The sequence below is a fragment of the Schistocerca gregaria genome, chromosome 5 (genome assembly GCF_023897955.1).
Source record: "Schistocerca gregaria isolate iqSchGreg1 chromosome 5, iqSchGreg1.2, whole genome shotgun sequence".
Classification (NCBI taxonomy): domain Eukaryota; kingdom Metazoa; phylum Arthropoda; class Insecta; order Orthoptera; family Acrididae; genus Schistocerca; species Schistocerca gregaria.
Genome location: NC_064924.1, coordinates 547,298,352 through 547,312,971, shown reverse-complemented (window position 1 = coordinate 547,312,971; position 14,620 = coordinate 547,298,352). Strand labels below are relative to the sequence as shown.

The following is a 14,620-nucleotide window of genomic DNA, read 5'->3' as shown; positions in this document are numbered from 1 at the left end:
GAGGATTCAAACTGCAAATACTCAGGCCTCTTGAGACTTGCTGTAGAGCAAGCTCATTAGTGATTGTCATTCCGATATGAAAAACTATGGAATGAAAATGTTAGTTGCTAAACGACATGTGTGGTATTATGAGTTGTTCTGCCTTTGACATGATGTAGGATTTGCCCATGATGTGGCAACAGTTAGTAGTAGTGGAAGGGACAGCACGCACAACTGCAAGGATATGGTTTGAAAACAACGGTTTGGGGGTTAGGAGGGTGATGGTGAGTGACAATGTGTAGTGTGGTAAGGATGTTGGAGAGAATAACCTAATTTCAAAGCTTGACTTGAAAAAGTCATAGGTTTAGCAGAGGAACCTATTGAGGCACTGGAAACTTATCTGGTACTGGGTGACAATGAATGTACTTTTGAGTTTTCTGCAAACGGGAGCTGCAATTGTTGTAGGGTAAGAGGAAGATAATGACAGGAGATTTGTTTGTGGACAACATATATGCTGTAATTGTGAGAGTTGTTCTTCACTGGTGTCAAGACCACAACTACGTTATCAATAAATTTTTACTGAGCCAGGGGAGACTGCTTCTGTGTGTTGAGGGATGCAGCCTATGAATAGGATGGCACAGGATGGCTCCATCCTGGTTTCCATAGAGACGTCCCTAACTTGGATGGAGGTCTGATCCTCAAAAGTGAAGTAGTCGTGGGTAATAATGAAACTGGCTAGTGTACCAGGGCCGAGAGGCATTCGGTATAGGCTTTGAAGCCTGCTACAATGAGTCAGCCTGTACATTTGATTTGTGTACTTTTGGAAATAGATAGATGGTAAGAGTGTGTGGGACAGGAGAGGTAAGGAATTCCATGTTAGCAGTTATGAGTCCTTGTGAGGAGCCGCAGGTTTTTACAGCGTCTGCAGCTCAGTGTGGATGAAAGAAACAGGGATCTTTAGAAACAGTTTTGTGCCACAAATTGTCCAAGAGCTGATTAAGGCCCCTTGCAACATACTCCCCATAGTCAGCTATTACTGTGGTGGAGTCTTTGCACACAGGGAGGATTTTGATGAAGTGATCTACCTTCAGGTCAGCTTGATGATGGTTGAATTTCAGTAAAGTTCTTCAGTTAGGATTGAGAAGTGATGTCGAAAATGTGAAGTGTCTGCAGAAAATGGTTTGGAGAAGAAGAGGAGAATCTCTTTGGGAGTTTGGTTGGAGATGTCCCAAATTCTGGTTAAAATAACTTTGTGGTTGAGGTTGCAGTGAGTCGAGTGGCAGTAGCCAGCAGTCAGCCAATCTTAGTTCTTTTTCAAGCAGCATTTGCTCATAGTGTGCCTGCTTTGTAGGTTCATGCAGAGCCTTGCCAAGTATGGCTGGGCTGAAGTACAAAATACACATACACATCCACACAAGCACAACTCATACACATAACCACTGTGTGTGGCCAGTGAGGCAGTCCAGGCTCAGTGACCAGAGATGATGGTCAAGTGTGTATGAGAGTTTTGCTTGTGTTAATATGTGTGTGTATGTTTATTTTCTTTCCTACTTTAGAAGAGGGCCTTATCACCCAAAAGCTCAAATATATAACTGCCTTTTGTTGCGCCTATCTACAACTTAATGTCTCCTCTATATAGTAAGTAGAAATCTCGCCTTTTCATGGTATTGATACAGTAATTTTAATCAGCATATAGAAAGCATTCAACGATAGCTGTTTTGGTAGTAGACTGGGACTGTGAAGATATATTACTAATTAAGGTTACAGGTGAATGAGAGGAATCCTTGACTAGGGCAGTGTAACTGAATTTGAGTGGGGGGAAGGAAAACTCAGAGATTTAAATGAGAGGTTTAGAACTAAATGGGGGTTGCGTTTATGAGGTGTTGGAGTTCAATTATAGTTATGATTGGGCTAGGGTGGGTGATGTGCTGGAATTAGGAGGGAAGTAAGGTGGCCAGGCTAGGCTTGATAGCTAGGAGTGGGGTTCATTTGGTGACTATGTCATGGATGGTGTTTGCTGAAGAGTATAGTCACAAAAAATAAAAGTATATTACCTGGTGCAGAAACAAAAACACAGATATAAACAAGTCAACAATTCTGCAATTTTAAGTTTTTTGTCTCCAAATCTTCCCACAGAGAAACAATATTAATCACTCCATTCATCACTTCTATAATTTTTCCCCACTGATTAGTCTCTAAATTATGAACAGAGCACAAATCAATTCACTAACAGTCTTTGAAAGTTTTAGAGACTTTTTGTGTAGTTCTTTGGTTTTCCCAAAACAGAAACTGATCATTATCCATAAATGTATTCAGTTGAGGTTGTGGTAAAATGTGTAGCATGTAGATTTTGTTGAGATGCCATTACTTCATTTCGTTCTGGCACTTTGGGACTCGATTGAACAGAAAGAGGAGGAAGTGGGGAGGAAGGGAGGATTGTAATTGATGCTTCAGAAGACACATGGATTAGCACTCAGTAATGTAATAATTGATTTCTGGGTTAAAAACTACGTCATTGATAAAATGGTAAGTAAAGTAATAGATCACCACGTGAACACACATTACTCAATTTCACATCTTAAGTAATAATTATTGACAATAGTTCATCAAGATGACAAACTAGAAAGAACTGACAGCTAATTCAGTACTGTTCTAAAAGTCTAAACGTCCCAATTGCTGTCACAGCATGAAGAATTTATTTCCATACGAACCTCCTGTTTGTGTGGGCCATGAATTTGTGTTACTGGAGAGGCTAATGCAAAGAGTGTACAGTACGGCCGGGCACCAAACAAACGCTAAAAGGTACCAGAGTATGTTGCAGAGATTTACTATCTAATTCTGAAACTATGGCCAGGAGTTAAAGCATAACTAGAGTGAGACACTTCTCACTTTTACTGAAAAAGCTCCATCATGACTGCCATACTGTAAACGTTATGAGCTTTACGTTCACTTGATTGTTACAGACGTAAAAAGAGTTTTGCTTAAAAAGCCATAGTGCAAGCGAATGTTTTGATCTGGAAGTTACAATACTGCAGCCCTGTTAAAAAATAGTGAATTGCATCTATCATGAGTTTAGCAAGTTTAGTGATGGTCATTCCGATATGAGAAGCTATGCAATGAAAATGTCAGTTGTTAAACAAAATGTGTGGTATTATGAGTTGTTCTGCCTTTGACATGATGTAGGATTTGCCCATGATGTGACAACAGTTTGTGGTAGTGGGAGGGAAGGGGTGCTTGTAACAATCTTCTTAACAACATGCTTACTTCGACACTCGGTAAATCAATTCTCACCAAGACTACAGAAAAATCCAAAAAATGTTTATATTCTTGACATTGAGAGACTCAAACAAGGGGTGACAACCTACTACATGTTATCTTGACTAACCATAATGTGAAAACTGATACCTGCCTTTGTTTATACGTAACTGCAGTACATTATTTTACAAAATCATACAATGAAATCTGAAGGGAATATTCACTGAATACCGTATTTACTCGAATCTAAGCCCCACTCAAATCTAAGCCGCACCTGAAATTTGAGACTCGAAATTTAAGGGGAGAGAAAAGTTTTAGGCCGCACCTCAAGTCGAAACAAAGTTGGTCCATTGTAATATGAGACACAATTTAGGTCGAATGAATGACGATACAGCTACAGAAGTTTGGTTCGAGACGTAAGCTTAGCAGTTAAGCTTTACCAGGCAGCCATTGCTATGTGTCAGGCGCACCGCCTGTATTTATACGGGTACCTTTCCTTTTTCACACGCTTTGTCTGGTTTGAATCGATTGCTTATTTTGCTTTGATCTGAGCAAGTGCCGTTCTCTTTGTTATAGGTGTTTACGTCACTCTAAGCTGAAGATGCATTACTGTACTGTGCCATGCATTGTTTGTCGCATTCTGATAATGAGTGTTTACAGCCTGTTGGCACACGCGGCAAGGCTTGCTTTTGTGCGTGCTACCGCTGGTTTAAAGAGAGAGAGAGAGAGAGAGAGAGAGAGAGAGAGAGAGAGAGAGAGAGAAATCGTCTCATTAGCGAAACAATGGCAAGATACTGCTATTTGTTGTTACACTGCTGCTTTCTTTGATAATGATCAACAAGAACCAAATAATAGACTGCATATAATAGAAGATGTTCTGAACGAGAGTTTAGCGAAAAATTTTCTCCGTTTGAAGATCTTTGCAGATGCCTCTTTAGTACATTACATTCTGCACAAAAAGTAGAGTCATCATAGATTTAAAAATCTAGTCAACTGCCATGCTTCATTTCTGACTGTATCACTATTACGCATAAGAATAATACGAATATAGACATGATATGTATATTCTTCCGCATTTGCTGTTGTCTCACTCTAGTTTCGTAGTTTATTAGACAGACAGAATTTAAATGAGATAGCAGCAAACATGAAAGAATATGTGGCAAAATGTTAATATTCGTATTATTCTTATGGTGAAGAGAATACTGCCTGTGATTCACAATTCATAAAAGTTCCTATTAGCAACCATCTCTTCTCACATACAGGAATAAATTCAGAACATAGAGTTTGCCATATTGACAAACATCCTTGACAGTGTTGCCAGTCGGATTTTGGTAGAACATTGAAACGCTGCAACATTCGAAGATGAACAATAGGGAATTTGTATTTACTTCGATGGATAATGAATGAAAATGCAGTGATCAAAACTCGGGGCGGAGGAAAAAAAGCTCGTCTTCCACTTTCTTTTTTTAAAATTTATTTACTGAAGCAGAAGTTTTGGCACCAGTATCTATCTTTGTGCCTGCAAAGCATGCCTGTGTAGCGCTACATACATTCGACGGCAGAAGTTAGTTGTGACGGCACCTACCAACATTTTTCAGAACTTCCGCTTACTTTGCACTTGATTCTAAGCCGCAGGTGGTTTTTTGGATTACAAAAACTGAAAAGAAAAAAAAGTGTGGTTTGGATTCGAGTAAATACGGTATGCCTGCAAATGCTAAACATATACTACCTAATACCTTGAGTGTCACTGCTGGTCTGTCCTAATCTATATCCAGTTCCTGAAAACTTTTGTTTCTGCCCAGGTGTAGGATGTCTCGGGTCCACAACTTCTGCTCCATGCCTGAAAAACAGAAAAATGTAAACAAAACCAATCCTCGAACTCAGCTCAAATTTGTATAGAACAAACTTCATACACAATGGGAATCTCCTTGAATGGCAGTCTTCAGATGGAAAAATCACTCTCTGTACATCTGTGTAAGTTTATGTTGTACAGCAGTAGTCAAGAAATGCTAGTACCATTAAACACAAACAGAAGAGGAATACCAAGAAAAAAAGAGTTATTATTACTGTAAAAGACATGACAAAGCAGAGCAATCCATATATATATTTTTAAAAAATGGGTCTATCATTATTTCTGACCTTAGCAAAACAAACTTGTTCATATAAGCTGCTGAGGTCTAAAATATGCACATTTAAATATCTACCTGAGGATAGATCACTCTTAACTGAATAGAGGCTGCACTGAGCAGCAGACAGACAGTTATGGAGTAAAGGCTGACAGCAATTTAGCTTTTGAGCAAAGATCTTCACCAGAGACCAAAGAAACACACACAGATCATATGCACACAGCCACTCATTCTCTGGAGACTCAATTGGACCACAATGTAAGTAGAGAGTGAGCTGCTGAGTGCACAAAGAATCAAGTGACTGCACTCTTTGTGGGTTTCTTACAATTAGGCTCTTATGATTATGTAACACCACAGAACAACAAATGCAAATCATTAGGTAAACCACTGCTGCTTAAAATCAGCCTTTAGGTGATGACTGCATTAATCTTTCCCTCAAACACTGACAACAAAACTTGGACGCCACGAGGGGGGGGGGGGGGGGGGGGGGGTAGTACCAGGGTTAAACTCTGAAATGTGAATTCTACCCAATGGAGTCATTGTATAAGGAGCTGTTCTTAGCCTCTCCATAGGACTTCAATAACCTCAATAGCTACAGAGAGTTTCCATTGCTTTCTTTACATAGCAATCCCAAGAAGAGGCTGTCAATATTATAGATTTCACTTATTTTGGTGTGAAAGTGTAATGTTCTGCCTTAGCTTCTTTGTTTAGGGTGCTGGATGTGATGTCTCAGATGTTGTACAAACTGCTTGTAAGTAGTATATAAATTCTATATTGAACCTCCCATGATAACAGGAAAAACAAATGGAATCTCTCTCTAAAGTTACTTAATTCATCACATGTAAATGTGTACAATTTTGTTATCAATAGAGAAATATATTTAAGGTACATACTCTTGAACTGATTTAAACATTTCTGCCACAATATCTTTTTTCTTCTTTCCAGGACCAACAATTTGTTGCCCACTATGTTCAGATCCACCTGCATAGAATGCCTGCCCTTCTTCCTCATCAGAACTGGTGTCATTCTTATGCAAACTTGCCACTGTTGCAAACCTAGAAGATTGAAATAATATGTTTCAGAAACTCTGAGCTTCTTTGTCATATATTAGTTACAAAAGTGAACAATAATACACAACATTTAAAAATTTTTACTGCTGAAGCATTAAAACAGTTAATTTTAAAGCTAATACAACTAATTTTCAGTTTCATAGTCTTAGAGCAAAGAAAACTTTACCGAGAATTTGTTTTGACACGAGATGCTGATTTGCTTTCAGATGGTGCAGAGGCTGCCAAAGGGGGTGGTGGTGGAGCCACTTCTACAGGGTCATCATCAATAGGATTATCATCTGCATCATTTTCATAAAAGCTTGCTAATGCAACCTAAAACAGAAGAATTGAAAATCAGCAATTTCATCCAGAATTAATTTTCCATCACTGTTCCATCTTTTGATTATAACTTTTAGATAGGCAAAGTTATATGTAACACAAAATATCTTATTCCAAAGACATGGAGCAGAGTGAGTAGAAACACCAACTACTGATCAGTTTTTTTAGCTTCAAACACACCATGGACAGATACAGAACTAACATTTCAATTACAGAAATATATTAGGAAGTCTAAAATGACCTGCAGTAACATTTCAGCTTCACAAAAATGCTCACAGCACAGCAGCACTAAAGTAAAATTCCTCCTGTTCTGAATGTGAAATTTGGATAAAATCTTCTGACTGCAAGCCACACCAAGTGTGCTTGCTGACCTTTCCAATCTACAGTAATAATACCATACCATGTCTGACGTCAGTGATGAGGATATGGCTGGCAAGTATACAGTAATGAAAAACAGACTGGCAATGACTAAGGAGCACTCAGCCATGACCTTGCAGGTGTATAGCCACTTGACACAGCCGGGAGCCCAAGATGATCTGATTCAGCATACATTAATACTGAAACTAAACTAATAGTTAATATGGTATTTCGGAAATGTCACTCAAAATAAAACACTTTTAAGTAATATCTTCATTAGCACCCCCCCCCCCCTGCCCTCCCAAAATGTGAGCAATGACATACATTCAGAAATGTATGGCAACAGTAGAGAAGGAATAAAATCTGGAGAAGGAGTTGACTGTGACTGTGCTATGGTGTTTCTGGAATTCAGATTGATATTTAAATAGTAGCTGAAAGTATTATATGCTGTGCACCAACAATGTGCTGCACAGCATTAGATTCTAAAGATAATGGTCTATTTAGCCTGTATGCACCTGGTGATTGATGGATTATCATTCTTGGGTATTGGTCAAATTAACCTTTGCTTCTACTGAGGAGGAGTGTGTACCACAAACATGAAAGAGATTCTCACTATTGCTTTTCATACTGTGTGTACATAGACATGTTTTAAGAAAACCTATCACAAAAGAGCTATCTTGTTGCTGATAATTTGTAACAAATTGAGAACTGACCACACTCATAAGAAGTTATTTACTCACCTGCAGACACTTAAAAGACAGTATCAGATATGCCTTTATTATGGTGAAACTGCATGATTTTTTCCACTAACTGACAGCACAAAATATTCCAAGAATAGTTGTATTCAAGTGATAGAAAAAATATTAGCAAATATACTGTTGTTTTTAAGTGCGTATTACTTTCACTAAACATACTATACTGTATCATATCACAAATTATCAATGTTACATAAGAAAAAGACAAGAAATAACAAAGTAAATTTAAAATTTCCTCATTACTCTTATTACTGCCAATAATTAGAGATTCATCTGCCCAGAAGGCAACATGTGACATCCAAAGCTTACCAAGTAGTCCATCAACTTGGAATATTGAACACTAATATCATAACTGAAGCTATACCCACACACCTCCATATATGAATAAATTATATTATTACTGAACTTTCATCGTGTGTCAAAGTAAATATGTATTTATACACAAATGAATAGCTTGAGATGTAAATACAAACATAGTTTACATTCATGAATTGTTGCAATGGTGCTTGGTGGAACTATGTCACATTTATCAATAATAGCACAAGATATGGATGTTCCATATTATTTACCACCAGTTATCAACTTACATAAAAGGGAGCCAAGACAATTTGGGTTTCATGTCCCACAGAATGAATTCGTTCGAGACAGAGCACAGGTGTGTATTGAGGAAGGAAATGAGTCAGTCTCTTTCACAAAAATCTGGGGAGGGGGTAGGGGGAGGTAAAGTGCTCCTTGTTGAATCATGCAGGGATGTGGTGGGTAGAGGGTAGGGCAGCTAGGTGCAGCCTGGAGGTTAGATGGAGAGCGAGGGGGTGAGGGGAGGCAGAAAAGGAGAGAAGTATAAAGACTACAGGTGCACTGGCAGAACACAAGAGCGTGTAGAGCTGGAGTGGGAATAGGGAAGGTGTAGGTGGGTGAAGGACAGTGATTAAGGAAGATTGAGGCCACGAAGGTTAAAGGAACATAGTATATATTGCAGGGAGTTTCCACCTGCGCAACTCAGCAAAGCTGGTGTGGGTAGGAAGGATCCAGATGGCACACACTGTGAAGCTGTCACTGAAATGAAGAATGTTGTGTTGGGAGGGCATGCTTTGCAACTGGGTGGTCCCACTATTTCTTGTCCACCAGTGGTTGCAACTTAGCTTGTAGATTACATGACTGGTTTCACAGGTAGCGCAGCCTTTGATGGGATAGGTAAGGCTTGTGACTGGACTGGAGCAGGAGATGGTGGTGGTGGGAAGATGTATGGCATAGTTTTACATCTAGATTTATTAGACAGATATGAGCCATGAGAGAAGGGGTTGAGTAGGTATGAATGAGGATACTGTGTAGGTTTGGTGGGGGGCAGAGTACCACTGTTGGAGGCTCCAAGCACTATGGGACTTAACATCTGAGGCCATCAGTCCCCTATACTTAGAACTACTTAAACCTAATTAACCTAAGGACAACACACACAACCATGCCCGAGGCAGGATTCGAACCTGCAACCGTAGCAGCAGTGGGTTCCAGCCTGAAGCGCCTAGAACTGCTCGGCCACAGCGGCCAGCATTATCGGAGGGATGGGAAGGATAGTGAGTACAACATTCTTCATTTCAGGGCACAAAGAGAGGTGGTTGAAACACTGGTGGTGATGTGATTCACTTGCTTCAGTCCACACTGGAACTGAGTCATGAGAGTAATGGTCCTGTATGGCAGGATGGTGGGACTTTGGGAAGTGGTGGGTGACTGGAGAGATAAGGCATGCGAGGGTAATTACAGTCTGTGAAGGCCCCAGTGAGGCCCTTGCTGTAGTCTGAGAGGGACTGCTCCTTACTATGCATGTGACAGCCAAGGGCTGCTAGGCTGTATGGAAGGGACTTCTTGGTGTGGAATGGGTGGCAGCTGTCAAAATATGGCAGTATGGCTGGTGATTGTTAGGTTTGATATGGATGGAGGTACCAATGTAGGCATCTTTGAGGTGGAGGTCAAAATCAAGGAATGTGTCTTGTGTTGACTAGGGGTCAGGTGAAGCCAATGGGGGAGAAGGTTTTGAGGTTTTGGAGGAATGTGAACAAGGTGTCCTCACCCTCGATCCAGGCCAGACAATGTTATCAATGAATCTGAACCAGGTGAGGGGTTTGGGTTGGGTTGGGTTGTTTGGGGAAGGACAGAGAAGGAAGTCGGCTGTGCCCTCTGAAATGAACCATCCTGGCATTTGCCTGGAGCGATTTAGGGGAAACAAAGAAAAACCTAAATCAGGATGGCCGAACGCGGGATTGAACCGTCGTCCTCCCGAATGCGAGTCCAATGTGCTAGCCACTGCACCACCTCGCTCAATTGAGGGGTTTGGGATTCTGGGTGGCTAGGAAGGACTGCTTTAGTTGGCTAATGAATCAGTTGGCATAGGACACTGCTGAGCAGCAGAGTGTGTGCACTTCTGTGAACTTTGGAATGTAGGAGGTGAGGTACTAGTGAAAATGTAGCTACGACAAGGAGGCATAAGTCATGCTTATACCGTTCAGTCAATGGAACAGTTGCTCACAAAATATAAACGCCCCAAGCCTGAGTAGCAGTCCTGCACATAGTTTTAATTTGCCAGGAAGTTTCGAAACCATATTTCACTACGTAACTCGCAGCATCTGAGTAAGACTGGGTGGATTGTCTGAATATTGTGCATAAAATGAAATCAACAACTCAGCTGTACACCCAAAACACACATCATTAAACACTGATGTGTGCTACTGTTGGCAAATTAGCACAATGAATTATGAGGAGTGAACTTGGTGATCACATGTCAGTGTTTGGCAGCCAATCATGATTTCCTATGGTTCATAAATAAAGATAGCTGGTATTTTGTTCTATCAAGTTAATAATTAACCCATCATTACACTACACATTAATCTACTAAAGTTATCTTACTTTCATGTTGAGAATATTTGTATTCACCAACTCACAATCAAATAGTCACATTCCAGCCTAATCTACATCCTGAACTTCATTACAGGTCAGTTTGTTAGCATATCTAGTTTTCTCAATGTTCTCCACATAGGAAACAATTATCAATATGCTTTCTCCACTGAAAGAAATCCTTAGATTCAGCAGTTCTCACTGGCTACCATATGTTGTTGTGGTCTTCAGTACAGAGACTGGTATGATGCAGCCTTCCATGCTACTCTATCCTGTGCAAGCTCCTTCATCTCCCAGTACCTACTGCAACCTACATCCTTCTGAATCTGTTTAGTGTATTTATCTCTTGGTCTCCCTCTATGATTTTTACCCTCCACAATGCTCTCCAATACTAAATTGGTGATCCCTTGATGCCTCAGACTATGTCCTACCAATCGATCCCATCTTCTAGTCAAGTTGTGACACAAATTGATCTTCTCCCCAAATCTATTCAGTGCCTCCTCCTTGGTTATGTGATCTATCCATCTAATCTTCGGCATTCTTCTGTAGCACCACATTTCAAAAGCCTCTTTCTCTTCTTGTCCAAACTATTTATCATCCATGTTTCACTTCCATACATGGCTACACTCCATACAAATAGTTTCCGAAAGGACTTCCTGACACTTAAATCTATACTCGATGTTAACAAATTTCTCTTCTTCGGAAATGCTTTCCTTGCCATTGCCAGTCTACATTTTATATCGTCTCTACTTCAACCATCATCAGTTATTTTGCTCCCCAAATAGCAGAACTCCTTTACTACTTTAAGTGTCTCATTTCCTAATCTAATTCCCTCAGCATCACCCGACTTAATTCGATTACATTACATTATCCTCGTTTTGCTTTTGTTGATGTTCATCTTATATACTCCTCTCAAGACACTGTCCATTCCATTTAACTGCTCTTCCAAGTCCTTTGCTGTCTCTGGCAGAATTACAATGTCATCAGCAAACCTCAAAGTTTTTATTTCTTCTCCATGGATTTTAATACCTACTCCGAATTTTTCTTTTGTTTCCTTTACTGCTTGCTCAATATACAGATTGAATAACATCGGTGACAGGCTACAACCCTGTCTTACTCCCTTCCCAACCACTGCTTCCCTTTCATGTCCCTCGACTGTTATAACTGCAATCTGGTTTCTGTACAAATTATAAATAGCCTTTCGCTCCCTGTATTTTACCCCTGCCACCTTTAGAATTTGAAAGAGAGTATTCCAGTCAACATTGTCAAAAGCTTTCTCTAAGTCTACAAATGCTAGAAATGTAGGTTTGCCTTTCCTTAAACTATTTTCTAAGATAAGTCATAGGGTCATTATTGCCTTGTGTGTTCCAACATGCCCACAAAATCCAAACCAATCTTCCCTGAGGTCACATTCTACCAGTTTTTCCATTTGTCTGTAAAGAATTCGTGTTAGTATTTTGCAGCTGTGGCTTATTAAACTGATTGTTTGGCAATTTTCACATCTGTCAACACCCGCTTTCTTTGGGATTGGAATTATTATATTCTTCTTGAAGTCTGAGGGTATTTCGCCTGTCTAATACATCTTGCTCACCAGATGGTAGAGTTTTGTCAGGACTGGCTCTCCCAAGGCCGTCAGTAGTTCTAATGGAATGTTGTGTACTTCCGGGGCCTTGTTTCGACTCAGGTCTTTCAGTGCCCTGTCAAACTCTTCACACAGTATTGTATCTCCCATTTCATCTTCATATACATCCTCTTTCATTTCCATAATATTGTCCTCAAGTACATCGTCCTTGTATAGACCCTCTATATACTCCTTCCACCTTCCTGCTTTCCCTTCTTTGGTTAGAACTGGGTTTTCACCTGAGCTCTTGATATTCATGCAAGTGGTTCTCTTTTCCCCAAAGTGCTCTAATTTAGGCAGTACCTATCTTACCCCTAGTGAGATAAGCCTCTACATCCTTACATTTGTCCTCTAGCCACCCCTGCTTAGCCATTTTGGACCTCCTGTTGATTTCATTTTTGAGACGTTTGTATTCCTTTTTGCCTGCTTCATTCACTGCATTTTTCACTTCCATCAATTAAATTAAATACCTCTTTCTATTAGCCGTCGTCTTTTTACCTACTTCATCCTCTGCTGCCTTCACTATTTCATCTCTCAAAGTTACTCATTCTTCTTCTACTGTATTTCTAACCCCCGTTCTTGTCAACCGTTCCCTAATGCTCTCCCTGAAACAGTCTACAACCTCTGTTTCTGCCAGTTTATCCAGGTTCCATCTCCTTAAATTACCACATTTTTGCCATTTCTTGAGTTTTAACCTACAGTTCATAACCAATAGATTGTGGTCAGAGTCCACATCTGCATCTGGAAATGTTTTACAATTTAAAACCTGGTTCCTAAATCTCTGTCTTACCATTATATAATCTATCTGGTACCTTACATTATCTTCAGGCTTCTTCCATGTATACAATCTTCTTTCATAATTTTTGAACAAAGTGTTAGCTATGATTAAGTTATGCTCTGTACAAAATTATACCAGGCGGCTTCCTCTTTCAAACCTTACCACTATTCCATATTCACCTACTATGTTTCCTTCTCTTCCTTCTATCGAATTCCAGTCACCAATGACTATTAAATTTTCATCTCCCTTCACTATCTGAATAGTTTCTTTTATCTCATCATACATTTCATCAATCTCTTCATCATCTGCGGAACTAGTTGGCACATAAAGTTGCACTACTGTTGTAGGCAAGGGCTTCGCATCTATCTTGGCCACAATAATGTGTTCACTATGTTGTTTATAGTTGCTTACCCGCATTCCTATTTTTTTTATTCATTATTAAACCTACTCCTGCATTACCTCTATTTGATTTTGTATTTGTATCCCTGCATTCACCTGACCAGAAGTCTCGTTCCTCCTGCCACCGAACTTCACTAATACCCACTATATCTAACTTTAACATATCCATTACCCTTTTTAAATGTTCTAACCTACCTACCTAATTAAGGGAACTGACATTCCACACTCCAACCCGTGGAACAACAATTTTCTTTCTCCTGATAACTTCCTCCTGAGTAGTCCTCACCTGGAGGTCAGAATGGGGGACTATTTTATCCAAGACGACGCCATCATCATTTAACAATACAGTAAAGCTGCATGCCCCGGGAAAAATTCCGGCTGTAGTTTCCCCTTTCTTTCAGTCGTTCACACTAGCAGCACAGCAATGCCGTTTTGGTTACTGTTACAAGGCTAGATCAGTCAATCATAGAGACTGTTGCCCCTGAAACTACTGAAAAGGCTTCCGCCCCTGTTCAGGAACCACAGTACAGCTATCTGTATCGCTGAGGCACGCAAGCCTCCCCACCAATGGCAACGTCCATGGTTCAGGGGGGGAGGGGGGAGCGCTACCATATACTATAACCCTATTGGCTATGGCCTATCACGGGGGGGGGGGGGAGCCGAAAGCAGCATACAGTCCTCTCTTATGATGATGATCCAAGACTGCAACTAGTTTGAAAATTAAGAACAGTTTCAGTAGTAGCAATAGTGGTTACAATTATTTCATTAATACTAGTACAATATCAAACACCCACTGAGCACAAAACTGACTAACAATGCATTCTTTTCATTTACATTATGCTAGTTGATAGATTCATCATAATGGAGGTTAGAAATAAATTACCATGTTATGAGGGACGTATCTGTTATTAAAAGTTCTTCAGATATAAATGAAGTCTCCTTGCTAACTTTGAAAAATTCCAAAATTAATCTATCCCAATTTTAAAAGAATCATGTAGTCAACTCATGAATGACTTCATGGCAGGTACACAGCTTATGAGGTAGATGTAATGCATTCCTACAGACACCCATCATCT

At 39.9% G+C, this 14,620-nt stretch overlaps 1 protein-coding gene across 2 annotated transcripts in view; it reads right to left on the bottom strand.

The window, feature by feature from the left end:
- LOC126273111 (NSFL1 cofactor p47) overlaps positions 1-14,620 on the bottom strand; it is a 60,518-nt gene that overhangs the window by 44,715 nt on the left and 1,183 nt on the right. For both annotated transcript variants that reach the window (XM_049976560.1, XM_049976561.1), the window contains exons 2-4: positions 6,597-6,742; positions 6,254-6,415; positions 4,971-5,074 (exon numbers count right to left, since the gene is read on the bottom strand). In XM_049976560.1, coding sequence (XP_049832517.1) covers positions 4,971-5,074; positions 6,254-6,415; positions 6,597-6,742 — 412 coding nt within the window. The remainder of the gene's footprint in view (positions 1-4,970; positions 5,075-6,253; positions 6,416-6,596; positions 6,743-14,620) is intronic.